Source organism: Pipra filicauda, unplaced genomic scaffold, assembly GCF_003945595.2.
Source record: "Pipra filicauda isolate LSUMZ 115617 unplaced genomic scaffold, ASM394559v2 scaffold193_size2426894_pilon, whole genome shotgun sequence".
Lineage (NCBI taxonomy): Eukaryota > Metazoa > Chordata > Aves > Passeriformes > Pipridae > Pipra > Pipra filicauda.
In genome coordinates, this window is record NW_024104302.1 from 1,377,082 (window position 1) to 1,403,410 (window position 26,329).

Consider the following 26,329-nt stretch of genomic DNA (forward strand, 5'->3'; position numbering starts at 1 on the left):
CCCAATTAGAAATTTTTGACTCCTGCCTTCAAAGCTTATCTGGGAAAACCCATTTAGGGGGGCCCTGGCTGCAAACACAGGCTCACTGTTCAGCTTATCTTTCCAGCTCGGATGGTTTAATAGGTCAGCCAAGTATTAAAATGGGATTTTTTCATTTGGATATAAAATCTTTTTTAAAGGGCATCATTTCCCCCCCCCCCGCGAACATTTCATATTTAGACTTGACTATCATTTAATGTCTCTCTTCATTTCACCTGCTTCTCAACGCTGTGGTTATAAGACCCGTGTCAATATTTGAGGGAAATAAATTGCTGATGACTCCAGCTTCTGGTTGGTTTTATGACTCATCTTGGGGTCACATGAGCTCAGCAACCCCATTAGTTGGGATTTATGACAGCCTGGAGCCCGGGTCCTCTTGGTGCTGGGCTCAGAGTAGCCAGTACTGGTGTTTGCTGGTTGCTGACTGGTTTCACAAACTGGGCTTTGTGGAGCTGGGACTTGAAGGTGACTCACACTCCCCATTCCCTTTGGCAGAAGCCACCACGGGGGATGACTGGGGGGTTTCCAAATGGCTCTGGGACATTTTGTCCTCCTGTGTGTTATAGGAAGAAGTTCTGCCTGTCTAGATGTGCCCTGCTCTGGCAGTGCCAGGTGTCAGGAGGGACCTTTTGGGGTTTAATCTTTGGTTTCTGTGTGTTCTCCCAGCTGGGGGAAGGCTGAGCATGAGCTGGTTGGTGTCACTGTGATCAAAGATGTCACATCTCTGCTACCCCACCAAAAGCCACCACATTTGAGAACCCAGGTCCCCCCACTTGAAAATCCATATCCAACCCACTTGGAAACCTGTGTCCACCCCACTTGGAAACTTCTGTGTCCCCCTCTTGGAAATTCACGTCCACCCCACTTGGAAACCCATGTCCACCCCACACAGAAACTGGTGTCCCTCCCACTTGGAAACCCTTGTGTCCACCCCACTTGGAAACCTGTGTGTCCCCCTCTTGGAAATTCATGTCCACCCCACTTGGAAACCTGTGTGTCCATCCCTTGGAAACCCACATCCACCCCACTTGGAAGGTGATGTCACCAGTGGTGGCCTGGGAGCCCCCACCTGGGCTTTACCCAGAGTTTCTTTCAAGGAACAGGCCAAAATGAGACTAAAGAGGAGGAAAAGTGATGGTGCCAAGTTTGGGGACCCTCAGGACACCCCAAGGGACACAAAACACCTGGTGCCAGGTGTTGGGGACTCCCAGGACCCCCCTCTGTCCCAGTGGAGGAGATCTTCCCTCATTTGCCCAACTGTTTTAAACTCTAATTTAATTTGCCAAGGAGTGGGAGTGAGGAATTAAGGGATTCTTGTGTCGTTTGTGTCAGGAGAGCACAGGGATCATTCCCATGGCTGGGAGCTGTGCCTGCAGGGGTCGATTTTCAGCAGCTGGATGAGCATGGAGTGAGCGTGGGCTCAAGTTTCCTCCTGTTGGGGTGATCCCCTCTCTGTGTCTGCAGGCAGGAACGTGCAGCAGTGGTGGCCTCACACAAACCCAGGGAATTGGGTTATTTTTTGCCCAAACACAGCTTGTTTCTCAGAGATTTAACACGATCTGACTCCAGCGAGCTGCTGAAGACATTTGTTCTTTGCTCTAAAACAGTTTTCCCTTCCTGTCTTCCATCTTTTCTTATCTGGAAGGAGAACACGATGCACTGAGTGATTAAACCAGGATGGATTTTTCTGGGGATATTTCCCTCCAAGCCATGGCTGTTTCCCATCCCTCTGGTGTGGAAACAGGGGTTGATTATACAGGGAATATTATGTCATTTCTCTCTTCTCTCCTTGCAGGCATTTAGAAAATTGGGGAAGTATTATATCGTTTTTCTCTTCCCACAGGTGTTTACAAGGTATGGGAAATGCTACATGTTCAACTCAGGAGAAGAAGGGCGGCCTCTCCTCACCACAGTGAAGGGTGGGACAGGCAATGGACTGGAAATCATGCTGGACATCCAGCAGGATGAATATTTGCCAATCTGGGGAGAAACAGGTAAGACCTTCTTTTTCCTCCGGTGGTTTTTTTGGAAAGACCTTCCCATCCCATCCCATCCCATCCCATCCCATCCCATCCCATCCCATCCCATCCCATCCCATCCCACCCAGCGTCTAAACCAGCTCTTGAAAGCAAGAGGAGCTCAATCTGTGCAGAAAGGAGTTGCTTTTCTTCTTGGTGTCTGTGGCTGCCAGTTGGAACCAGCATTTCTGTATTTCAGCTCATCTGAGAGTGCTGGGCTTGGGTGTCTTGGCACCAAAGTTTGGGAGGCCAAACAGGAGTGTCACCACCTGTCCTGGGACAAGGATGGGCATTTTTGGGTGGCAGGAGGTGTGGTGTCTCCTTCAGAGGCTCCAGCACGTCCCTCTTCCTTGGAAAAGCATTTTTTGGAGGCCAGGTTCAAGGTGGACCTTCAGCTGCTCTCTGTGTTTTCCTCTTCCTTGGAATTTGGGAACATTTGTTGCCCTGATAGTTGTCTCTGCTGGGTTAGTGCTGCTTGGGTGGGTCAAGGACTGGGTTCTTTGGACTGGGAGCATTTGGGATGGATGGAATAAACTGGGTTGAGCATCTTGTGAGAGCTGCACTGCAGCCCTCTGGTCCTGGCACAGGAAGGTTGGAACTTTGGACTGTCCCACAGGTCTCATGGGTCGGGATGGTGTCTTAGTTTAACAAGATTACAACTTAGAAATTAAGAAACTTCAGGTAGAAATGTGGAAAAGGAGAAAAAAAAACAAGAGCTTTTTATTGACAAAATCTGAATAAACAACAAAATGTGCAATAAAAACTTCCAGAAGAAACAAAACCAAGTCCCAATTCCCTAGTTCCCAGTTCCCACCATCCCAACCCAGGTGCCACAGTGGGAATTTGCTGGCACAACTGGTGCCAGTTCCTTCAATGAACCTGGAGTGTGACACATGCCACCAAAGCCACCCACCCGTTCAGGGCAAACCTTATCAGCTCCTCAGCAGTGGCAGCTGCAGTTCTCATGAAGCCACTGTTGACATTTGAAACAAAGCATCCAAAAAAATAAAAAAACACTGGAAAAATTGCCAGCCTCTATTTTGTCTGGCAGCTCAAGGCAGAGCTTTGTGGGGAGAGTTGTTCAGGAGGAGGAGGAGGAGGAGGTTGTGTTTATTTTTGGTATCAGGAAAAGGAGTAAATATCACTTCAGGTCTCGTGTCACCGTTGCTCTGTCACCCTGTACAGATGAGGCCCCTCGAGCACCTTTCAAAGTCCAGCTCAGCAGCAGAGAAGGGGGTTGGAGTCATTCCAAACTTAAAGTTTATCTGTGTGGGGTTTGACTCTCCCGATTCCAGCAGCTTCCCGTGGTCCTGGCACTCAGGTCAGGTTGGCTCAGGCTTTCAGAGCAGGAGCTTTGCCTTCCAGTTTGGAGATCCAAGTCAGCCTGACCTGGCCCAGGGGAGGGGGAGGAAACCCTCCTTTGGAATAATCATTTCTGGTGCCCTGGTTGGGAGTCTTGTCCCTTTACAGGTAAAACAGGTTCACGGTGCATAGGGGGAAGATGAAGAGCATCTACCTCTGATGTTTTCCTGGGGGAGCTCGTGGGGGCAGGAAAGCACCTCACTGATGGCTCAGGGGTGTCCCAGGGGTGGACAGACAGCCCTGGAGCTCTGTGTGTTCAACCTTGTTGGGTTTTTGTATCATGGAATCACAAACTGGTTTGGGTTGGAAGGGAATTTACAGACCATCCATCCCACCCCCTGCCATGGGCAGGGACACCTTCCACCAGCCCAGGTTGCTCCAACCCATCCAACCTGGCCTTGGACACTTGCAGGGATCCAGGGGCAGCCACAGCTTCTCTGGGCAACCTGTGCCAGGGCCTCCCCACCCACACAGGGAAGAATTCCTTCCCAATGTCCCATCTAACCCTGCCCTCTGCCAGTGGGAAGCCATTCCCTGTGTCCTGTCCCTCCATCCCTTGTCCCAAGTCCCTCTCCAGCTCTCCTGGAGCCCCTTTAGGCTCTGGATCAGATGTCCCTGGATCCTTCTGTTCTCCAGATGAACCCCCCAAGCTCTCCCAGCCTGGCTCGAGAGCTGAGGTTTTTATTGGACCCCTCTGAGGTTCTCCATGGACAGGAAGGTTCTCCACAGCCCCAGGATCTGCCTTGTGGAGAATCTTTAGGAGAAACCCACCCAGAAATGTGCTGCCTTCAGAGCTGTGCTTCCCTGCCACTGTGATTTTGGGAAAGGTGGCTCAGTCTCGGGTGGGGAAATCAGCCCCTCATGACACAGGAGGCAAAAAAGAAGCAACAAACAAGTGAAGAAATTAATTAGGAGAGAAAACAATGAGGGAGGAGGATCAACCAAGTCTTGTGGGCGGAGGCTTCCAGTCTGGTACCTCCACATCTGTGAGCATCACTCTCACCTGGAGGCCAGGGGAGATGGCAGCTGCTGCTCTGCTTGCTCCCTTTGGACAACCTTCAAGCCCTGCCTGTGGCAAAGGAGGCCTGTCCATGGCCCTGGACTTCAAACCTGAGGTGGGGAAAAACCCAACCCCAAGTGCCTTCAGTTCTGTCAAAAGTCTTGTGGCTTTCAGGGTCTTTTTGAGTGCAGACTTGGCATCTGAGCCCACGTGGAAGGGAACAATGGAACAATGTCCTCTGTTGATTGTCCTGCCCCCCATGACCTCCCCACTGCTAATCTCACACATATTACACTGAAATTTGTGCTAAACTGAGGATTAGAGGCACAGGGAGAGATTCTCACCTGGGTTGAAATTTTCCAAGATTCAAGGCAAAACTATAAAAACAGAGCCTGGATTGGTCAGATGGTGGAGGAGAAGCTCTTGGACTCGTTACAAGGAAACTTGGCCATGTTCTTACAGGCTCAGGTAGAGCTGGTACTTGACTTTGAAGCCTGTAAAACATTAATCTTTGCCTTTCAACAAAAGACTTTTCATCTCCCACGTTTGTACAGCGCCTTGTACAAGATGTCTTCAATCTTCATGGAGCTCTCTGGACACCACCAGAATCCAAAATATTAACTATAGTGGTTAATAGTTGCTGTTCCCATGGAAACACTTAGCTCTTAGTAGGTAAGTGAAGGAGTTGATTATTTCCAAATATTTGCATAATAATGTAAATGTGTTTGGAATTAAATCTCCTCAGCTGCTGCCACTGGGACTTCCCAAACTTGGCTTTCTAAGGAAAGGCTTTGCCAAGGGCACGGAGCTCTCAGCAGGGAACCCCAACCCTGGCTGTGGAGGGGGATGAAGGTGGATGTGGGGTGGGATGTTGGCGTTGCAGTGCCAAAGGCAGGTGGGCATGGGGAGCTCCAGCCCTGGGGAACCTCCAGGGTGGAAGGAGTTGAGTTTTTAATTCCCTGGAAGTGTCCAAGGCCAGGTTGGACAGGGCTTGGAGCAACCTGGGCTGGTGGAAGGTGTCCCTGCCCATGGCAGAGGGTGGCACTGGATGGTCTTCAAGGTTCCTTCCACCCCAAAGCATTCCATGATTAAAACCTGACCTGCTCCATTCCCTCCTTATCTTTAACTCCTCAGGTGTTTTCCAGACTGGTTTTGCTGCTCCATTTTCCCGGTAGATGGGCCCATCCTGGGCCCAGCAGCTGCTCTTTTGGCTGCCTCTTAGACAATGATTTTTGTGTGGTTGAGTCATCTGACCTTTTTTTCCTGCAGTTCCCAACTTTCCCTCAAATGTGGCTGCTCAACCCCTTTCCTTTCCCAGCTGGCTGTCCCATGTTAGTCCAAGTTTTCCCAGTGCTTTCTGGGGCTGTCCCCACCCAGCTGCTGTCTCAGCCCTGGTGTTGCACCCCATTAGGGCTCCAGAAATGCTAAAGGTGGACCAACCTCCATCACCACAGGGGGGTCTTCACGTGGAATAGCATTCATTTCTCTGGTCCATGGTGGTGCCCTTGGCTTGTGCTTCCTGCAAGGCTCTATCCCAGAGGAAACACCGACCCAAAGAACCCTCCAGGCCCTGCCTCTCCATCCCACCCATGGCCAGGACACCCCATAGGACCTTTCCTCCCTCACCCAGGCCCCTCAGACCCTGTGGGCACAGGGCAGCTGTGAATCCTTTGGCTCCAGGGGTGATTTTTACCAACACTGAGTTCAAACAGCAGCACCTGATCCTGTATTTAACCCCAAGGCTGCTTTGGTTTTCCTCTGGATTTGGAGATGCCACAAAACCACCTTTTCCTTCATGGAAACAATCAGAGCATGGACTCCCCAAATCCTCCTTTTACTGCTGCCTCAGGATCTCAGCTTGCTTTTTTAAATGGTTCTTTGCAATGCAAATAAGGAGCAAAGAAGGAAAACATTGGTTTGGAGCTTGGGATGGGGCTGCTGCTGGAGCTGCTGCCACCATGTCACGTTGGCATATGGTTTGTAATGCAAGAAGAGGTTTAATTATCACTGACTGGGCAAACAGAATGAAGTGGATTGTCATCCTAGGAAGTCTTTAACCAAGGATCCATTGATATCTTGGGAAGCTGAAATATCTCGTCTGACAAATGACTTGTGAGAGGAAAATATTCCTTTTGCTCATCTTCACGTGCAAAGCCGTGGTTTGAACATGTGAAACGTCTGTGCAGCCTGATTTTGGAAGGGCCAGGGCACACAGACGGCTCCAGTCTGGATTTCCAAGTGCAAAGGAAAAGGGGGAATTTGGCTGTGTGTGGATGTCGGGGCATCAGGCGGCCCTGCCGTCCTCGGGCGTGCAGAAATATTGTGTCAGGGCTGTCAAAATCGTGAGGGGAGTGGGAAAAAAAAAAAAAGTGATGATGCAAAGGAAAAGAGAAGGAAATCTGCAGCTTTGGAATTTTTTTGCGCTTCTAGAACCGAAATTTTCCGGCGTTTTATTTTAACCCCTGAGCTTCCCAGACGTGGGGAGAGGTGGGGAAATAATCGTGGCTGAAATCTTCACATCACTTCTGTGCTTTGAAGAAAACCTTTAGATATTCCTGGAATAAACCTGATCTGTTCCAGGTATAAATCTGGAAGTGTCCAAGGCCAGGTTGGACAGGGCTTGGAGCAACCTGGGCTGGTGGAAGGTGTCCCTGCCCATGGCAGGGGGTGGCACTGGATGGGCTTTGAGGTCCCTTCCAACCCAAACCATCCTGGGATTCTGTGATATTCCAGGTGGGAATCACGATGCAAACAAACAAAAAACCCCCTAGAAATCTTACAAGAGGGGAAAAAAATGATACCAGGGAAAACTCCTTCTGGGAACAGAGGAGGAAACAACAAACCACAGACTCAGGAGGAGTGTAGGTGGAACCTGCACATATGGCCCAGAGTCTCCCAAATTTTCCAGTTTCCCATCTTTGTCTCACAGGATGAGGCCCCAGGGAGCTGTGGGGCTGCTGAGGGGGTTTTATTGCACTTGGGAGGGAAAGAGGCAGAAATGCAATCAAATCCAGCAAAATCCCCCTGTAATTTATAGCAGGGATTGGAAAGGGAAGACACTTCTGGGTAATCTTTCTGGAGCGGCCCAAGGAATTATCCAGTGACCTGGGACAGGAGCCCAGTAAAAACTGGAAATCACTGGGCTACAGGGCTGGAAATAAGAAATAAAGTGAAGGGTTCTGTGTTTGTTTCAGGAATTGTTGGATAAAGGTGAACATTTTATAGCAATTAATCAAATAACACAAGGAATAAAAACGAGGGGGAGGAGAAACATGCTGTGAAATGGCCATAAGGAGGAGCAGGAAATCCATAAAGCTGGAGCTTCAATCCACTTAGAAGACAATCCCAGAGTATTATGGACTGCTGTTATTTACCTCAACAAAAACACAGGTTCAGAGGGATTTGCAGCACAAATCAGCCACATTCCCTCATCACAACCAGCACCACCACGGTGCTTTTGGCTTGGGAATGGGCTGTTCCTCCTCCTTACTCCCAAAAGCCCTGATAATTTCTGGGATCCTGCAGAGGGTTTGGAGAAGGCCTGGATGACCTCAGGTGCCTGGAGGCCAAAGCTGCCAGCCCTGAAGACTCATCCTGTAGAAGTTGACTGCTTCAGGCACAAACTGGGAGCGTTTCCATGGTTTCTTTGATTTATGGTTTTTTTCCCCTGCCCTCCGGGATTCCGTGCCAGGCAAAACAGACCTGAGCAGCATCTTGTGCTGCCAGGATGGGGCTGTTCCTTCTCCATCCAGCATCTCCCTGCAAGGATCTGCCAGCGAGGAGACACAGCTGATTTAGCTCCAGGGTCCCATGTCCCCCCTTTCCCCAAAGCCCCCCCAGTTGCTCTCCAGCTGTGCAGCCTCTGTGCTCGGTGCATTAATGAACCCAACCCCTGGAGCAGTTGGTTTTCCAGCTGTGGAGAGGCACAAGCACTCACTGTCAGCTACTTCTGCATTTTAAGATGATTGGTGGTGGCTCTTCATGATTCCAGGCCTCTTTTTGCTTACAAAAGGTCTGAACTGAAGTGGAGAAGCAGCCTGAGCTCCCCCAGGTCATGGCTGAGAACCCCCCGAGCTCCTGGTGGGATCCCAGGGGGTGTTTTGGATTTACACCCTAGGAAGTCACCAGAGTTTGGGAAAAAGGGAAAAAAAAGACACAGGTTTGTGCCTCTGCTTCTTTCCCAGCTTGTGGAATAATTATAATGAATATAAAACTCACCTGTAAATATAAAATAAGTAGGACATGGCCTGGGAATGGGAGAATGAGGGAGAGCAGCAGGAATGGAGGGCTGTGGCAATGGATACCCCATCCACACATTCCTGCAGAGCCCTGAGCACGTTTCCAAGCAGGAACATGCTCCCAAAAAGTCCATGTGCTCTGTGCTGACTCCAGGGCTTCTCAGAGCTTTTGCAATTCCCATCCCAGGGGTGGTAGGAGCAGGGCCCTCCTACTGCTGCCTGGGGGCAGCTTTTTTTGCAGATGAAACTCTTGTTTGCCTTGGAAAGGCTGGTTCTTAATTTCATGATCAATTAAGATATAAAAGGGAACAGGAAAAGAAAACCAACCCAGAAGGAAAGCAAGGCAAGGTGTCTGTGAGGGAGTAACTCACTTTCTCCAGCTCTTCTGAGCCCGGAGCATTTCCCGGCTGATTAACAAACCCTGGGTGTCCCTGGAAAAGCTGCTCCCTCTGGGAGGAGGGAACAGCAAAAAGGCTTTTATTATTCACCACAAGAATGGTTTGAGATGGAGGGAAGGATCCTGAATCCATCTGCAAACTGCAGCTGGGATCTGGGGAGCTGGAGGGAGACGGGGGGCACCTGGGTCGGTGTCCTCTGGTATTCCAGAAGCATCATCCCAGGATCCTGCATCAACAGCCTCCCTCCTGATTAGCTTCAGCTGGTCTTTTATTATGGAATGATGGATAAGACAAAACCATGGAGCAATAAAAACTGAGCTATTTTAGAGCAGAGCCACCACTCCCTGGGCAGAAACCCAAGCGTTTCAGGGCTATCTCAAGTTGCTCTTGGTGCCACCACCGAGGCCACCAAACCCCCCCGGGAGCTGCAGCAAAAGGGCTGTGCCTGTGTTTTGTTGATGGGTTTTAATATTTCTGTTGTGGTTATTACTTCCACTACTACTATTTAAGGAGAGGCTTTGAAAGCTGAGGAGAAGGAAGTGCCATCTGCAGCGTTTGGCCCAGTGACAAATGATGCTCCACGTTGGAGTTCCTCGGATATTTTGGAGAGTGAGCAGCAGAGAAGGGAAGGGAAGTGGTTGCCATTGCCTTCTTTCAAGTGTTTTTGCACAGAAAGGTGTCTTTTCTGCCAGTGGAAGGTCAGTGTGAGGGAAGCAAAGCAGGTGTGCTTGGAAGTGGGGATGTGGAAGAGGTTTCTGCTGTTGGACAGCCCTGTGTTCATCCCAAAACGTGCTGGGAGGGACCTGTCCTTGTCTTTATGGGGAGAGGCCAAAGGTAGCACAGAATCACAGGATCATGGAATTGTTCAGGTTGGAGAAGTCCTCTGAGATCATCCAGTCCAACCATCCCCAGCACTGCCAAGGCCACCACTGCCCCCTGTCCCCAAGTGCCACATGCACAGGGCTTTTAAATCCCTCCAGGGATGGGGACTCCACCCCTGCCCTGGGCAGCTGTGCCAGGGCTGGACAACCCTTTCCAGGAAGAAATTTTCCCTAATATCCAACCTGACCCTTCCCTGGCACAATTAGAGGCCGTTTTCTCACGCATAGAATTCATGCTCTGCTTTTCCCTGTGATCTGGTCACCTTTGATCCAGGCCAGGAGACCTTCAGTTCACTTGGAAGTCTCACTTTCAGGGAAGGATCCCATTTTCTCCATGGTGTTGTGCATCCAGTGATGGCCTTTTCCATATCCACACTCATTTATCTGTGACACTCCAGCACCCACCACAAAGCCTGACCCCAGTCCAGGCTGACAGTCCCAGTTTGCTCTTCCCTCTCCCAGAGTGTTCCACTGGTGGCCTCTCTCCATCACTTCCCCCACCTCTCCCTCCACGACCTGCAGGTCACAGGGATGTGACTCCCTCTAATTCCAGGCTGGGGCTGGAGCAGCTCTGGGCTGGAGCCACATCCCAAGGGATGTCAGAGCTGCTCCTGGGGGGGGAAATGGCAAAACCCCCTGTTTGTTTCCATGATGTCCTGACTGAGATGCATTTCTCCCTCTCCCAGCTCTCATCCCAGCGTGTTCCCAAGGGGAAGATTGACACATTTTTACCATTCCCCAGCAGTTTGTTGTACTCCATCCCAGGAGCCAGGGACGATTCATCTCCAGTGTCTCATCTGCCCTTCAGAGCAGACATTTATTCTTTAACCCTTTGGACATTTGACAGGTTTTGCTGCTCCATTTTCCCAGTTCCAAGCAGCTGCTCTTTGAGCTGCCTCTTAGATGGTGATTTCAGTGTGGTTGAGATACTTGACCTTTTTATCTCCAGGTTCCAACTTCCCCTCAAACGTGGCTGCTCAACCCCTTTCCTTTCCCGGCTGGTTGTTCCACGTTAATCCAGGTTTTCCCAGAGCTGTGAATCCATGATCTCCCTTTCATCAATACCAAAAGCTGGCTGGACATTTGGGCTCAGCCTCCGAGGCATCCTGGTACCCTCTGTGTGTCCACCCATCCTTCCATCCCTCCATCCACCCACCCAAAAGGGGCAGCAGCAGTGCCATGACCCATCCTTGGCCCTGGGAAACCTGCTCCCAGCTGACTCCTCTACCAACCAAAATTAGCAGCAGCTCTTCCACCGTTAAATATTTCAGGATGTTCCAGGAGAAGCGGCGGCTCCTGGAGGGGGAGGGCCGGGCAGGAGCTGCTTCTGTGCCTTTAAAAACCTGTCCTCCCTTATTTTTATTTATTTTGAATCCTTCCTGTCCCTGTGGTGGCAGCAGCTCTCTGAGGAGAAAGCTGGCAGATGGGTGCCCGGGGAGGGGGGAGTTGGCACCCCCGGCTCTGGATTCCGGGAACATTCCTCCCCTCTGGAGGGAATATCTCCTCCTTCCCCACTCTGTGTTTCTGGCAGCAGCTCCCAGGGATGGAGGAGATCCCGGGGTGGCTCCTGATTTTTTGGCTGTCCTCCCACGTGATTCCCAGAGGATGCTGAGGTGGGAAGGGAGTTTATCTCCTCTGTGCTCCATAAGCAGCAGGAGCAGCCCTGCCCTGCTGTGACCCCTCCAGCAGAGCAGGTTACGAGACACTTGTTCCCTCACTTTAATGATTAAAGCTAAAGCTTAATAGGAGAGAAGCAAGGAGCTGAAATATTTATTTGCTGGCTTCTGGCCGGCCAGAAAAAACCTCTTTTCCAGCCCTGGAGTCCTGCTGCTTTCTCCTGCCCCGTGTATTATGTAAGAAGCTTTTTAATAATATACATTCAGACATATGGCCCCTCAGATTTAGTATGCAAATGCAATATGCTTAACTAAAAATAGCAGATATGCTTAATGTAGTTTGTTATAACACCTTCTGTTCCTCGGTGAGTAATGGATCAGAGCTGGGGAGGGAGGGAGCAGGAGAAATCTCCACTCCAGACTTGTCTTTGTGGTCCAGGAGCTTGGTCATGTCCCATCTCCTGCCTCTTCCATCCCCAAGACCTGGGGATTAAGTGGAAGAGACCCAAATAAATGCTTGGTGGGAGATTTAAGTGTTGAGTTGCTGCAGGGAAGCTTCGGGGCCCAGCCTGGTGTAGGTGTTGCTTTACATCCAGGAGTGTTAGTTTGTGGTTTGGGGTTTGTATCCTGTCTGTATTATCCCAGTTTTTACACTGGAGGAATCATAGAATCGTGGAATGGGTTGGGTTGGAAGGGACCTTAAAGCCCATCTCATTCCACCCCCTGCCCTGGGCAGGGACACCTTCCACCAGCCCAGGTTGCTCCAAGCCCCATCCAACCTGGCCTTGGACACTCAGTGGTTGAATTCCAGTGGTGCCAAATGAACCATCAGCTCCGTGCCCTCATCCCATGGGATTAGACAGCAGAGATGTTATTGTGGGTTTTCCAGCCTCTGGGCCACGGGAAGAGAGAGAAGGACACCAGGTCCATCTCCTGCCCTTCCCAAATCCCTCTTTCAGTCTCCCTCTTGCAGGCTGTGCTGGCAAAAGGCATTTTTCCTTCTCCTTTCTCTTCGTGCCGTTCCCTTCTCGCTGAAGCAAAGAAATAACAAATGAGGTGTCATTTTGTGGTGCCAGTTGGGTGACATCAGTGCTCCCCTCCCCTTGGGGAGGGAGCTGAGGTGGGGAAGGAGCTCTCCCTGCTCCTGCTGCAGCCCCCAGAGCTGGGCTGTCTGTCTGTGCTTTTCAGATAAGAGGACTCGAGGTTTCCAAAGTATCCTTTCATTAAAAAAAAAAAGAGAAAAAGGGAAAAAGGAACCCTCTGAAACAGTCTGACTGTATCCCAGGAGATAAAGGGGAAGGATTGATTCTCCACTGCCTCGCTTGTCTTCAGCACAAGCTGGTGGCCTTTCCTGCTGACAGCTCTTTGAGGTCTGGGGCTTTTGAGTTTGTTTTCCCAAAATAAATCTTTAACCTCTCACACCAACATGACTTGCTGCAGTGGAGTTTGTCCCACAGGGCTTTTGTGCTGCTCTTCATCCCCATCAAAGCCTCCTGCAGCCTCGAGGAGTCCCTGATGTGCTGGAGCCACATCCCTGTGCTTGTCCAGCCTTGGGCAACCTTGTCCAGGTGACCTTGTCCTTGGGTGATGTTTGGGACATCTCCCATCATTTCCCACCTCCAAGAGAGAGGAGCTGGTCCAGCAGGAACCTGTTCCCTGCCCTCATTTTGCCCACTCTGATTATTCCAAGGACCAGTGGAACATGAAGCCCCTGTTGCTGGTTGTGCCTTAAAGCAGCAAGGTTTGAATTCCCAGCCATGGGGAGGGGTTTGGGGAGAGAGAGGCTGGCTACCTGGATTGTTTCCTTGCCTGAATTTCCCACTGGGTCTCAGGTGTGTTTATCTGGTCCTGTTGGAGCTGTTTGAGGAGATGAAGGAGTTGCTTTGACTCAGTGGAGGGAAATCACAACACCTCGGACGTGACTCCTCTCGCTGTAGCATCTCCCTGGGATGGGGTGAATCTCTCAGGAGAAGCCTGGAAGGAAATTTAAGTGTCCAGAGCTGGGCACAGGCCTTGCCTGGAGCCTGTGTTGGTGCTGTCAGCAGCAGGGAGCCCTCGAGGGGCAGCAGAGACCCCAGGGCTGTCCCCACAGCACCCACGAGAGCCTGGCAAGGAGAGGAGACAACATTCCTTGGTGCACTCAGAGGTTGGAAAGGGGAACAGCTTGGAGGTGCTGTCCTGCCTTTGGGGATTTATTGTCGTGGGATCATTAAGGCTGGAAAAGCCCTCTAAGATCATCAGGTCTGACTTCTAATTCAGCACCACCCTGTTCACCACTAAACCCTGTCCTCAGCTCCCACCTCTGCACTGTGTTCTCAGAAGTGTTCTCAGCACTTCCAGGAACGGTGACTCCACTGCCCTGGGTGTCCTGTTCCAGGGTTTGACAACCCTTTCAGTGGAGAAATTTTCCCTGATATCCAACCTGACCCTCCCGTGGCACAGCCTGAGGTCGTTCCCTCTCCTCCTGTCCCTTGTTCCCTGGGAGCAGAGCCCGACCCCCCCCGGCTCCCCCCTCCTGTCAGGGGGAGAGCGAGAAGATTCCCCCTGAGCCACCTTTTTCCAGGCTAAATTTGTTCCCTAAAATACAAGTGAGCAGCTGGGCTGGGCTCACACACCCCCTGCACAGCCCCACTGGGACTCCCATTCCTGCTGTATCCAAGTGGGACACAGCACCTTTTCCCTGGCAGCTGCCAGAGCCAGGGGTGGACATCTCCTTTCCATCCCTGGGGAAACTCCGGTGGCAGACACCTCATTGCCATCCCTGGGGAAATTCTGGTATTAGACACCTCATTTTCATCCACGGGGGAATTCCTTGTCTCTGGCTGCTCCCAGAGCACAGCCTGGGAACAGCAGCACCCACAGGACAAATCTGGAGCGACTGGTTTCCAACTGGGAAAGCTGCAGGGATCCTCAGCTGGGATCCGACCTCCCAAAGCCCCTTGGGAACAGTCTCATTTCAGCTTCCCTTCCCCCTGTTACCAGACCACTTTAAGTGAAGTAAAACACACCCTTCCCATGGGAATGAGAGCACACACAGGGGAGTGAAGCTGGTTTTGCTGGAGTGTTAAACTGGTTTCTTCCTAACTCCCCGTTTAGCCTTGCAGGTCCTGCTTTCTCCCAGCTACGTTTCCATGGCAATTTGATTTTTTCTTTTTTTCCCCCATCTGTAAATCTTCATCTCGGAAAAATGTGACTGTTAGGGGTTTGTTTTAAGATTTCTGCATGGATACAGTGGGATTGAAGGAGCAGGTGAGTCCTCCCCCCAGGCCTGGGACCACGAGGCACATCCTCTGCTCCCTGCAGGTCCTCATCACTGGTGTGATGAGCCCAGCGTGCTCAGGGGGTGCTGAGCTCCAGGCACAGGCCCTGGGGGGTTGTCTGAGGACACACAGTCAGGATCCCACGTGCTGAGCTGGATGGGAGGGATTTTGGGATTCCCTGGGTCGGTGGGAACAGGGAGGTTTGCACAACTCAGCTCGGGGTGCTCGACCCTGTCCCAGGAATTCCAGCCCTCCCTGGGGGGCTGGTGGGGGAGCTCTGGCTCTGCTGCTGTTGTTTCCATGACAATCCTGAGCCAAGGATGCTGTAAAACCAGAGATGAACCTCCACATCTCCCGGCGTGTCTGTGCTGCCACGGCAACCCCCCATTCCCAGGGCCTTCCTTCCCAGGGGAGACAAGGAACAGCGGCCTCAACAGACCCTTCATGGGTGTGACGGAGCTGGCACAGGGATGAACATCTGTGTTTCCCTCCAGATGTGGCACTTGGTGCTGCCTGAGCCCCTGGAGGGCACTGTCTGTCCCCTGGCTGGGCACCTCGGAGGGGTTGGGTGCCCTTTGCAGGGTGTACCAGAGGCCTCAATGACTCTTCCAGCCCAGTGAGTCAAGTAGGACTTTGCTCCCATTTTACAGGTGGGGAAACTGAGGCCAAGGACAACAAGAGTGGGCAGAACCCAAACTTCCCAGCTTTTTGCAGGAGAAGGTTCATTACCCATAATAAACCTTCAGGCCACCTTCTGACCCAGTCACAATGTGAATCAGCAGAGAAAATACCATCTCCCTTACTCAGATGGAGCCATGTGGCACCTGCTTTGGCTTTCTCCAAGCAGGACCATCTTCCATGGAGCTGCCAGTGCTGCCAGCAGAGCTGGGGGGAGACAACTCCAGCCAGAAACAACCCATGACTCGGGTTGGATCTTCCATTTCCCGATAAATGAGTGCCAAGAACAGCTTCAGATTGTTAATTGCCAGGGAGAAGTGGATCCTTTTGGACATAACAAGGCAGGGGGAGAGGGAAGCTCTGTGCCCTTGGCAGCACTTGTGATTTTAATTGCAGCTTCTTGCATGTTCACAGATGAACTTTGTCCCCTGCACCCGAGTGCACAGTCAGCTGGAGCTTTGTTAAGACTTTTCAAGGGATGCTCCAAGCAGAAAACCCTGACAAAAGTCATGGAAAAGCCACCAGGAATAGAAGGCTGAGCTTTCTGCACCGTATAATACTCTGCAGCCAGTTTGAAGCAGATGCTGGATTAATCCCCAATTTAATTAACGCTGCTCTAATCCTTCAGTTGAAAAGAGCAGCTCGGGATTTGTTGGGAAATGCTGCCCTGTGCACAGTAATGGGGGTTAATGTATTGAAAAATGCAGCCATCGAGGAGCTTTTGCTCTGTTCCCAACCTGGGACGGACTGAAAACTGAATTTACAGGCTCTGAGGAGTGGGACTGGACGTGAGTGAAGGTCTGTGGTTGGGGCTTCCCACCGTGACAAAATCAGGTTAAAAACTCTGAAGGTACAAACCAGCCCCCGAGTGATTGGAATTTATTTTTAGTTTCTCTGCCATCTGAGCCAATCAAAGGGTTCTCAGGGTTATTTTTCGCCACGTTGATGGGTGATTACAAGAAATGGGCTGAAGGAAAGAGCAGTGGCGGCGTGGGCTGGTGCTCAGCCCCAGGGCTCCAGGAGGAGCCATTCAAAACGATGCTAAAACTGTCAAAATTAGCAAAACCGTGCCTGGCACGTGTCCCCAGGGACATTCTCACCCCTGGTTGCACCTCTCCAGGCTCAGGATGACAGGCAGGGTTTGCCCCTGAGCCTTTTTGGGGTTTGCTCTGCACAGGGATATTTATTTAGGAGCTAAAGACACCCAAATCAGATTTTCTTGTGCTTCTGGGTCCCGTGAGACCTTCCTTTTCTTACACTTGCAGCAAATATTTCACCCCCACTAATGCTCCTCAGCCTCAGGTCAGAGCTTGGAAACATTTCTGGTGCATCTCCTGAGTCCTGATCTGGGCAGATTTCATCAGAGGGGGTCAGAGTTGGGCTTTTAATTTTTCTCTCTTAGTGGAAAACAGCTATTTTGTAGAAAATGAATTTTTTAGGGGAAGTAACAGTTTTTCAAAGCCGGTTTCATGTTTATGGTTTCATCCTCTCCTGCGTGTCATGCAGGAAAAACAATGAATTCTGCCTGGGTTTTGGCAGCTCTTCTGAAAAAAAAAGCTGTTTGTTTTGTTCTCCTTGTTATGATCACTGATGAAAACTAATAACTGTGTGTGTTTTAAACCCAGAGTTTCCTCTGTGGTGTAGAAAACACCTTCCCCTCCCTTTCCACGGGTACAACTGGCTCCATGCCAGGATTTCCTGTTTAAAATCACAAACCCTGTGGCTTTTAAGTCTCTTCTGGATCCCTGCAGGTTGTAATTTTGTTTGGTTGAGATGGATTTACAGGGATTTACCCATGGATGGACCTGACACACAGTCCAGGTCGTGGGGAATGTGGGGAATTCATGGAATGAAGTCAGAGATGAACAGACCCAGGGCAGGTGCAGAAATGGGCAGAACAGGCTTGGATGGAAAACGTTTCTCCCAAAACAATTCCCGTTGCCCAACAAATGAGACTAAATTGGAGCTTTCTCGTCCCACTTGCCAGGTAATTACTGAGGGGACCATATGGAATCTGCTCCCGAGTGCTGGAATTGGATCAACACCAGGATAGGATGGGTAGGAGTGAGGAATAACAGGATTGGAATTGAAATTGGGCGAGCTGGGGGTGCTTGGGAGAGGGTTTGAGCCCTCTGTGGTCTGTGCTCACCTGGGGCTTGGGCAGCTGCAGAGCCCAGGGAGATGTTGAGCAAAGATGAGGTTGGATGGGGATGTTCTGCATCCCCAAAGATTTTGGGGGAAGCTGGCCTGGACCCTCAGGGCAGGGGTGTTTTGGAGGGGCAGCACTGGGAGGGGTTGGCAGGGAGGAAACCCCCAAAAGGGACCTTCCTGGGGGGACAAACGCAGGGTTGGAGGGTGAGGGAGCTTGGGTGGGATATTGGGAAGGAATTTTGGGCTGGGAGGGTGGGGAGGCCCTGGCACAGGTTGCCCAGAGAAACTGTGGCTGCCCCTGGATCCCTGCAAGTGTCCAAGACCAGGTTGGACAGGGCTTGGAGCCACCTGGGCTGGTGGGAGGTGTCCCTGCCCATGGCAGGGGTTGGGAATGAGATGATCTTTGAGGTCCTTTCCTGTGCTTCTGTGATCCTATGAGGAAGATTCTCTTGGGAGAAGGCAGCAGATCCCTTTGCTGCCTGACTGAGGCAGCAGAGTGACATCCTCTCAAGTGAGGAGTTCCTGAGATCTGGAAACCTCATGTCATCCAGTACCACCTTATTCTACCCTCTATCATCCCATGGCCTGGTGTCTTCTGCTCTTGTGTCCTGCATGTCTTTGCAGCAGCTCCGTGGCTGTGATTCCTTGGTGCCAGTTTGTACCAGGCCTATTTAGGATTTCATACAGTGCTGTTAAAAATTGAAATGAAAATAGTAGCAAAACACTAAGGAATAGTAAGAAAGTAAAGAATGATTCATCTTTAAACAGAAGCTCTTTAGATGTGGAGGTGGCATTGCTGGCCACCAGCATGGATTCACAGAGTGGGTAACTCGGATTTTAGGTCAAATTATGCATTGTTAACAACTTCCTTTGCAGATCAGTGTGTCCCCCCCCTTAGTCCCATGTGTTCCCTCAGGTTTGTTGGGATGTGAGTCCGTAGCAGCAGCACTAAAAGGAGAAGGGTTACATGTCCCAGCTCTGCCTGTGTGGTCAGAGGAGCCCAAAGTGCTGATTTGCATCCCATTAATTCTGCTTCAGAAAGTCTCTTTTGAGCTGGTTTTAGCTCTAGTGGAAGAGGGGGACTGACTGGAGTCACTGGTCAGTGTAGATTTGGGATGTGGAAACCTCCCCTCACCTGGAACTCTGATGTGTCTGAGCCCAAGTGCTGCCAAAGGCTTTGTCCAGCTTGGAGCAACTTCAGCTCCTTTGGATTTAGCACATTTTGGAGGTTATTTAATGACCTACATTATCAGGCTGTGTCAGGGCTGAGGCAGCAGAGACAGGTTGCACCCGTGCTCTCAGCATTGGAGACCTTCTGGAGAGCAGGAATGTCTCTGTTTGGGGGGAGGAGGAGTTTATTTGGTTTAGTGATGCTGGAATATGTTCCATAACCAAATACCAGCTCGAAATGAGATGTCACCTCCTGTTTCCTCTAGTTTGCAAATTCAGACCAAGCTGGAGAAACCCTGAGTGTTCAGGGAACATGAGCCCTTGGGATAAGCAGCATGTAAGGACCAGGAGCCTGGAGATGTTCTTGGTCCCAGCTGGCAGCAGAGGTGATTTGGGCTCAGGCCCAGGTGTGCTCTGCTCACAGCAAACCCTGCTGCTGGCTTTCCTTCCTCCATGCCCAGAAGTCTGATGATCCAGGTGAAGCATTCCCAGCTGCTCATCTGCTGCTCTGGAGCATCCTGGATTTACCAGATACCATTTTCCATGCAGGTGGACACTGTCCCACCCACCACAGCCCATTAACCTCCCCCTTCTTCTTCTCCTTCTTCTTCTTTTTCCAGAGGAGACAACGTTCGAGGCTGGAGTCAAAGTCCAGATCCACAGCCAGTCTGAGCCACCCTTTGTCCAGGAGCTGGGCTTTGGGGTGGCCCCTGGATTCCAGACCTTTGTGGCCACCCAGGAGCAAAGGGTAAGTCCTGAATTTCATTTCCACACCAAGATCCTTGCAGTGGTTCCACACGAGAGGTTGTTCTGTGCACCGATGCCCTTTGAGAGGCGTCTTCAGCACCAACAGCTGGTTTTGTGCTTTGCTTCCAAAACTGGTTGGGAGGAGAGCAGCTTTTCCAGCATTACTTGCAGTGCACTGCCCACAATCCCTGTCATTTGAGCCCCAGAAGGGACCTCATCCCCTGTAATTTCCCTCAGCCGTGGCAGCCGCTCCGTGCGTTGGGTCCCGTCCAACCCGCCGAGCTCTTTGCCAAAAAGCTCTCACACCACAGGGATGTCAAAAGAGAAAAGAGGAGAGTGTTTCCTGACGTGGAGCAGCGTGAAACCCTTTCAGGTGACACGGAAATAGCCCCGTTATTTATGATCAGCTGTGCTGGGATGCTCAGGATGCTTCACCCTCCCCGAGCCCCGGCGGTGACACATCAGCGTGGTGGCGATGGATGTGATGTGACGTGGCAGCATTAAACCCAAATCCTCATTAGGCATATGGGAAGCTGGCCAGTGGAATAGGTTTTCCCCCCTAGTGCTTTCATTCCAGCCCCCCTGCCTCATTGCCTTTCTCGTTTTCCTCCCTGCTCCTCCTGCATCCGCCCTCAAATGAGACGTAAATCAAGCGCAGGGGAGCGAACACGAGCTGTTGGGGGGTTTGCTCTGATTAAACCTCCGTGGGGATCAGGGCTGCAGTTGTTCACTCCAGCTCAGAGCAAGGCAAGGTGCAGGTGAACCACCAGATTTATCATTCAGGCCTCTCTCCATGGCCACCAGGTACCAGGACACAGCTGGAGATGCCGCGGTTCCTGGATGCAGCTCTGCTCCCCTTCCTTACGACTCACTTGTGTGTCATCATCCAGGAGATCGGGGTGGTTTGGGCTCCAGGTGGGCGAGTGCCAGGTGGAAACTTCTCAATTAAAGCTGAGAGCTGTGGATTTGTTGATCTGGTGGGAAGTCTGGAGGAAAGGAGCAGCTTTATTACCACTCAGGGCTCTGTTTGGGAGTGTAACACCTGAGTAACAGCAAGGCAAAGGGTTCTTTGGGGGCTGAGGCAGCAGCTGCTGGAGGCCAAAGCAGAAATGGGTTGGAAAACCCATTGTGGGCATTTTTCTCAGCCATTCCCTTGGCACAAGCCCTTCCATGCATCCCCAGGGTCCTCACCTGGCTCCAGAGGGGGAGCTGCCCCGGGGGACCCAGCAGCCTTTGGCATTGCTTCCGTGGGGCAAACTGTGAGGCAAAGGACCTGGAGGGGTGGAATAATGATTAATTAGCAGCAGAACTGCTGACAGGAATTACCAGGCATGGAATGCCTTATCCATCTCCTCTGGCATCTTGGTCACCTCCCAGAGCAGCCAGGGAATGAGTGTGCTGGGTCATCCCTGTGCCTGGAGGTGCTGTGGGTGTACTCAGTGCAGAGTGGGGGGTTCTGGATACAGCCCTGGGATTAGGGGCCAGATAAAATTCCCTAAATTCCCTAAAACTGCCAGGTGTAGCTCTTCCCACACCAGAACCTGGCAGGCACTGGGTTACCCCAGGGGTGACAAATGGGTCAACAAAGGTGAGGGAGGAAGTCACTGTCGGAGCAGAGAATTCCACTGGGATCTTGCATTTCCTTCCTCAGCATGAGAGTGTTTTTCAGCTGTAAAAAACCAGCTCCAGCAGAAGCAGCAGCCCCTCAGTGAGACCCTTTAGCTCTGGAGAGAGGCCAGCAGGGGAGATGCCAAGGCTGGTGATGGATGAGGGCACTGCCCATCAGCACACAGGGCTGGGCAGGGGGTTTGTGGTGCTGGGCAATCTCCTGGTGCTCAAAGAGTTTTGGCAGCAGCTCCTCGAGTCAAACCCACCTGGCAGTTCCAGCAGTAATTGGAAAGATTTGTCTTCCTTAAACATCCCGGTTCCAGCAGGATTTGGGAGCGTGGCTGGGAGCTGGAGCCTGCAGGAAGGATCTCAAGGACTTTGTGTTGAGAGAGAAATAAGGTAAATGCTGGAGGCTTTAAGACAGCTGCTGTAAATCTTCCCCACCCCATTGCCAGCATGGAACTATTCTGTTATTTCTGCTAAAAAATTAGAATTCTTATCAGGAGGACAGAACCTGAGAGGGGAAAAAAAAACCATCCCTCCCCAAATCCCCTCTTCCAGGCAGGGGGGATGTAGAAGATAACAAGAAAAACAATTTAGAGGGACTTTTAGCTCGAGTGTGTCCCTTCCTCTGCAGGTTCTGCCAGAGTTTTGATGCTGGGAGAGGGAAGGGCACATTCCTGCTTGGAGTCAGGGGTTCTGGAACTGATTTAATTGTACTGAGGGCTCCAAAGCCTTTCCCCAGGAGAGCTGGAGGGATCTTCATATTCAGCTCCCCAGGCATTGCTGCCTACCCTAATCCCTCCTCTCCATAAAGTCATTTTTTAGCCTAATTACAACCATTACAATGTAAACTATCTCCTCTAATTACCCCTCAGGGCAATCACCCACCTTCTGAGGCTCTCAGTGCACATCTTTTATTCAAACCCCTGATTTAGTCTGTTTTTCCCCTCTAAATCTCAACACCTGGGACAGGCTGCTCCTTCAATAAGCCAGAGCAAAAGATGGAAAAGCCCAGGAACCTCACCCTGGGGACCAAGTCCAGCCAGTTATTGGGGTCCTAAAACGTGTCTTTTACGCCGTGAAACATAAAAGAAATGATCCTCCAGCTGGAAAAGAACAGAAATAAAGACAAAGAGAAGGTCGTTTCCCATCTCCCAGCTCAGAGGAGCCTCTGTTAGTTATAAGCACTATTTCCAGCAATAAAATATAGGTGTGGATTGGGGCAGACTCGCCTTGGTGTGATGTGGGAGCTGTGTCAGACAGACTTTAAGGTGCAGGGGGTTGTTCATGGCTGGGTTAGAGGTTCATGGCTTTATTTCTGACTATTCCTCAAATCTACCCTTTGGATCCCCATCCCAGGCTGGAAATAAGAGTATTTTCTGGGCTTTGCTTCCTGATTTCCTGCCTTTCCAGGTGTGCAGCTGCTTAGCACCAAGCGAGGGCTTTGCATCTTGGTCCCAGGGTGATAAATCCTGGCTCTTTATACCCAGAGCTTTCCCAAAGCCCCTTGTCAGAGCCAGCTCTGGGGCTGGGCTGGTGCGTGATCCCATTAAATCTCCCTTTCAAATTAGCTGCCAGTCTGGAAAAAAAAAAAAAAAGGAACCAAATCAGCTTTTCTCCTCCTCCTGCAGTGGCTGAGCCCTCTTGATTCCTGCGGAGAGAGGCTTTTTAAGACACATTTCCCAGTTTTTGGGAGCCGGGTGGTTAATGCAGGAATGCTGAGCTGCTCTAAGAGCATCCTGAGAGGGGCTGCCCACGTGTCTGGGCTTGGGAGTGCTGAGTCAGCCAAAGCAATCCTGCAAAAAGGCAATGCCAGCAGGAGGTTTTCTCCACAAAGTGTGGTGGTTGGGTTATTTAGGCCAAGCTGTTCGTTTGCTGTGGGCTCGTGGCCGAGGGGAGATGTTTTCTGGCTGTGAGAGAACTGGGATCGTTCAGCCTGGAGAAGAAAAAGATTTGGAGTGACCTGATTGTGGCTTTCCAGGACCTGAAGGAAACCTAGAGAAACATGGAAAAAGACTGTTTACAAGGGTATGTAGTGACAGGACAAGGAAGTAGGTTTAGATTGGATATTAGAAAGAAATTATTCACTGGGGAAAGTGAGGCCCTGGCACAGGTTGCCCAAAGAAGCTGTGGCTGCCCCTGGATCCCTGCAAGTGTCCAAGGCCAGGTTGGATGGGGCTTGGAGCGACCTGGGCTAGTGGAAGGTGTCCCTCCCCATGGCAGGGGGTGGCACTGGATGGACTTTAAGGTCCCTTCAAACCCAAATAATTCTGGGATTCTCTGAAATCTGACACTAAAGTCTGGGGGGAGCCAGGACTGAGCTCCCTAAATGACTCAGGAGGCAGCACATGATGGATGATCACAATTAAAACAAGAGTGTTTGGAGGGAGGAGGGTGGAAAACCTCCTCCCTGGATTAGCCTCCAGGTTGTGGCTGTGTCTGACTGCCAAGGGAAAGGAGCTGGAGTGGTTTCCATGGCTGTGTGAGCCCAGAGCTGCTGGTCTGGGGGGTTCACACCCTTTCTCCTGGGGTGAGCTGGCCACAGTCCCTGTCTCAGCCATGGTCCCTGTTGTGCCTCAGAGCCAGGGATGCTCCGGGATGCAGGGGCGTGTTTCCATGGCAATTGCTGAGACTAATGAATGAGGGTTGTTTGCTCATGAATGGGAGCTGTGCAGAAGCTGGCACAGGACATGCTGTGCCCTCACCCTCCAGTCGGGTCCCAAGGGAGGGCAGGATCCCCCAGAGCAGGGCAGTGCCCTTCAGTTCCCTCTGCTCCTCACTTTGGAGGGATCCCCCTCAGTTTTCCCTGCTTTCCTGGCTCTTTTGGGCCAACCTGGTGTTGTAACAACCCTCTCCAGACCTTCTGTTGTGCTTGGGGAGGCTGCAACATCCCCCCATCCCCTGCACCAGACCACGGCACCGAGGCCTGGATGGACAAACTGGAAATTACATTTTTAAGGGCTGATCCCACGGAGGAAAATAAACTCCTGCTGCCTTTGGCTCCCCTTTTCCTGGCTGGTTTTTGCAGCTGCATCTTGGGGGGCATCTCCCAAACCTCTCCCAGAAGGGCTGGGATCAGATAATGGTTCTTCCCCAAGCAGCTGCTCCCGACCACGCCACGGGCACAGCACATTAAGAGGAGATGAAAAGCACACTGAAAATGGCAATTTCTGCCAACTTGGCAGTAAAAATTTAAGAGGCTTCAATTAAGCAACAGGTTGGAAAGATGGAGCAATATCGTTTAATAGGGCTCTAGTGGGCCTTGGAGACTCATCCCCTCGTAACGCTTGCACGGGACAGAGAGCAGCAGCTACCAGGAACTGCAGCATCCAAAGTGTAATTACAGAGGCAGGAAAATGGGACTCGGGTCTGGCAGTGATGGCTCAGAAGCCCCTGTTTCCACTCAGGGCGTAGGCAGTGGGATTGGAAAATGAGGAGCAATTAAATAACTCAATTTCTGTGTTATAAGGGGGTACCAGGGTGGGGAGGCCCCGGCACAGGTTGCCCAGAGAAGCTGTGGCTGCCCCTGGGTCCCTGGAAGTGTCCAAGGCCACGTTGGATAACCTGGGCTAGTGGAAGGTGTCCCTGCCCATGGCAGGGGGTGGCACTGGATGATCCTCAAGGTTCCTCCCAACCCAGACCATTCCAGGATTCCATGGTTCTGTGATTCTTTGTTTCCTGGCCCTTGCTCAGAGCATCTTCTCCTACCTCCTCCTAGGCCCTCCTAGGATGTCTTAAACCTCCTGCTGGAAAAACATTCACTCTGATTTCTTTCTGTTTCCCTCAATCCCACACTCTGTCCCAGTTGAATCCCTTGAGCATATCATTAAATTCTGAATTAATTCAACAATGAGAAGCCAGACAGGCCAGCAGCAGTGGCCAACCCCAGAGACACCTTCATTGCACGAGAGCAGTTTGAAGCAGGTGGAAGAAAACGTTGGGTTTGTAGGGCAGTGGTGGAGTTTTGGTTGGAAAATTGGCATCAGGAGTGAATCAGGGTGTTTGTGAAATGATACAAAAGAAAATGGGTTTGGGGGGGAAGTGATGGGAGGCCGGGAATGGGGCATCTGAATGGGCAGAGATTGGGAAGGGCTCCCTGAGGGAGGAGGTCAGAAGGGACATCAGAGATGGGAGTGAAGGAATGGTTTGGATGCTCCTGGTCACCCTTCACTGTGGGATGTGGGTAACAGGGCTTTTTAAGAAGATGGAAAACTGAGGAACAGGAGAACTTCAGCCTCCAAATTGGGCACCTCTGCAAGAGTTTGGCCACTGTGGTCCAACAGATACAGCCAAGGGTGTCCAGGAGAATGGGGGGAAACAGCTTTGCTGCCTGTGGATTTGCTAAGGGAGTGACCAGGAGGGAGAGGGCAGAATTTATTGGAACAGGGCAGTGGTGGAGTCACCTCCCCTGGAGGGATTTAATAGCCATGTGGCACCTGGGGACGTGGGTCAGTGGTGGCCTTGGCAGGGCTGGGGGATGGTTGGACTCGATGATCCCAGAGGTATTTTCCATCCTCAACAATCCTATCTTACAAATCCTGTTATCTAATGAATTTAAGACTGAGTTTGCACATGAGCCACAGGTCCAGCTCGTTTAGGGGGGAGCAGAAGTGAGTTGTAGGTGGTCAGTGCAGTAAATGCTGGGAGCAGCCACCCAGCAGGTCCTGGGAGCAAACCCAGGACGAGGCTCAGAAGGGGCTGCCCTTGCCTTTTCTGTGGCTCTGCAGGAGGTTTCAGTATTGCTGTTTGATTTGCAAAATGATTTCCAAAGAAACAGGGACCCAGAGCATCCTGGAGCTCCAAAGTCTCATTTTCCTTCTGGTGTCCACTCACCTCCAACACCCAGGAACCCGTGGGCTGTGTAACATCCCCAAGCTCTGCTCAGGGGGAGCTTCCAGGTCCTGGAAGGGTTAAGCTCTTGTCCTTAAAAGTCAATTCTGTAGTGCTTGTGTGAAGAGAGCAAATGGGAAGGAACACTGGCAAAGGGAGATGGCAAATAGAGAACTTCCAGCATCATTAACTGGGAGCCGGTGCCAGCGAGCCGTGTGTGCACTGGGTTTCTCATTTTACAAGTGCTAAAGCTGCCTGGGATTGGAATTCTATTAAGTTGATGATGTTTGATGTCTCATTAAAGAACAGAGCTTCCTGGTTATTATTTCA

At 51.3% G+C, this 26,329-nt stretch overlaps 1 protein-coding gene across 2 annotated transcripts in view; it reads left to right on the forward strand.

Moving 5' to 3' along the window:
• LOC114000920 (acid-sensing ion channel 2) overlaps window positions 1–26,329 on the forward strand; it is a 370,989-nt gene that overhangs the window by 331,329 nt on the left and 13,331 nt on the right. For both annotated transcript variants that reach the window (XM_027745691.2, XM_027745699.2), the window contains exons 2-3: window positions 1,883–2,033; window positions 19,432–19,559. In XM_027745691.2, coding sequence (XP_027601492.1) covers window positions 1,883–2,033; window positions 19,432–19,559 — 279 coding nt within the window. The remainder of the gene's footprint in view (window positions 1–1,882; window positions 2,034–19,431; window positions 19,560–26,329) is intronic.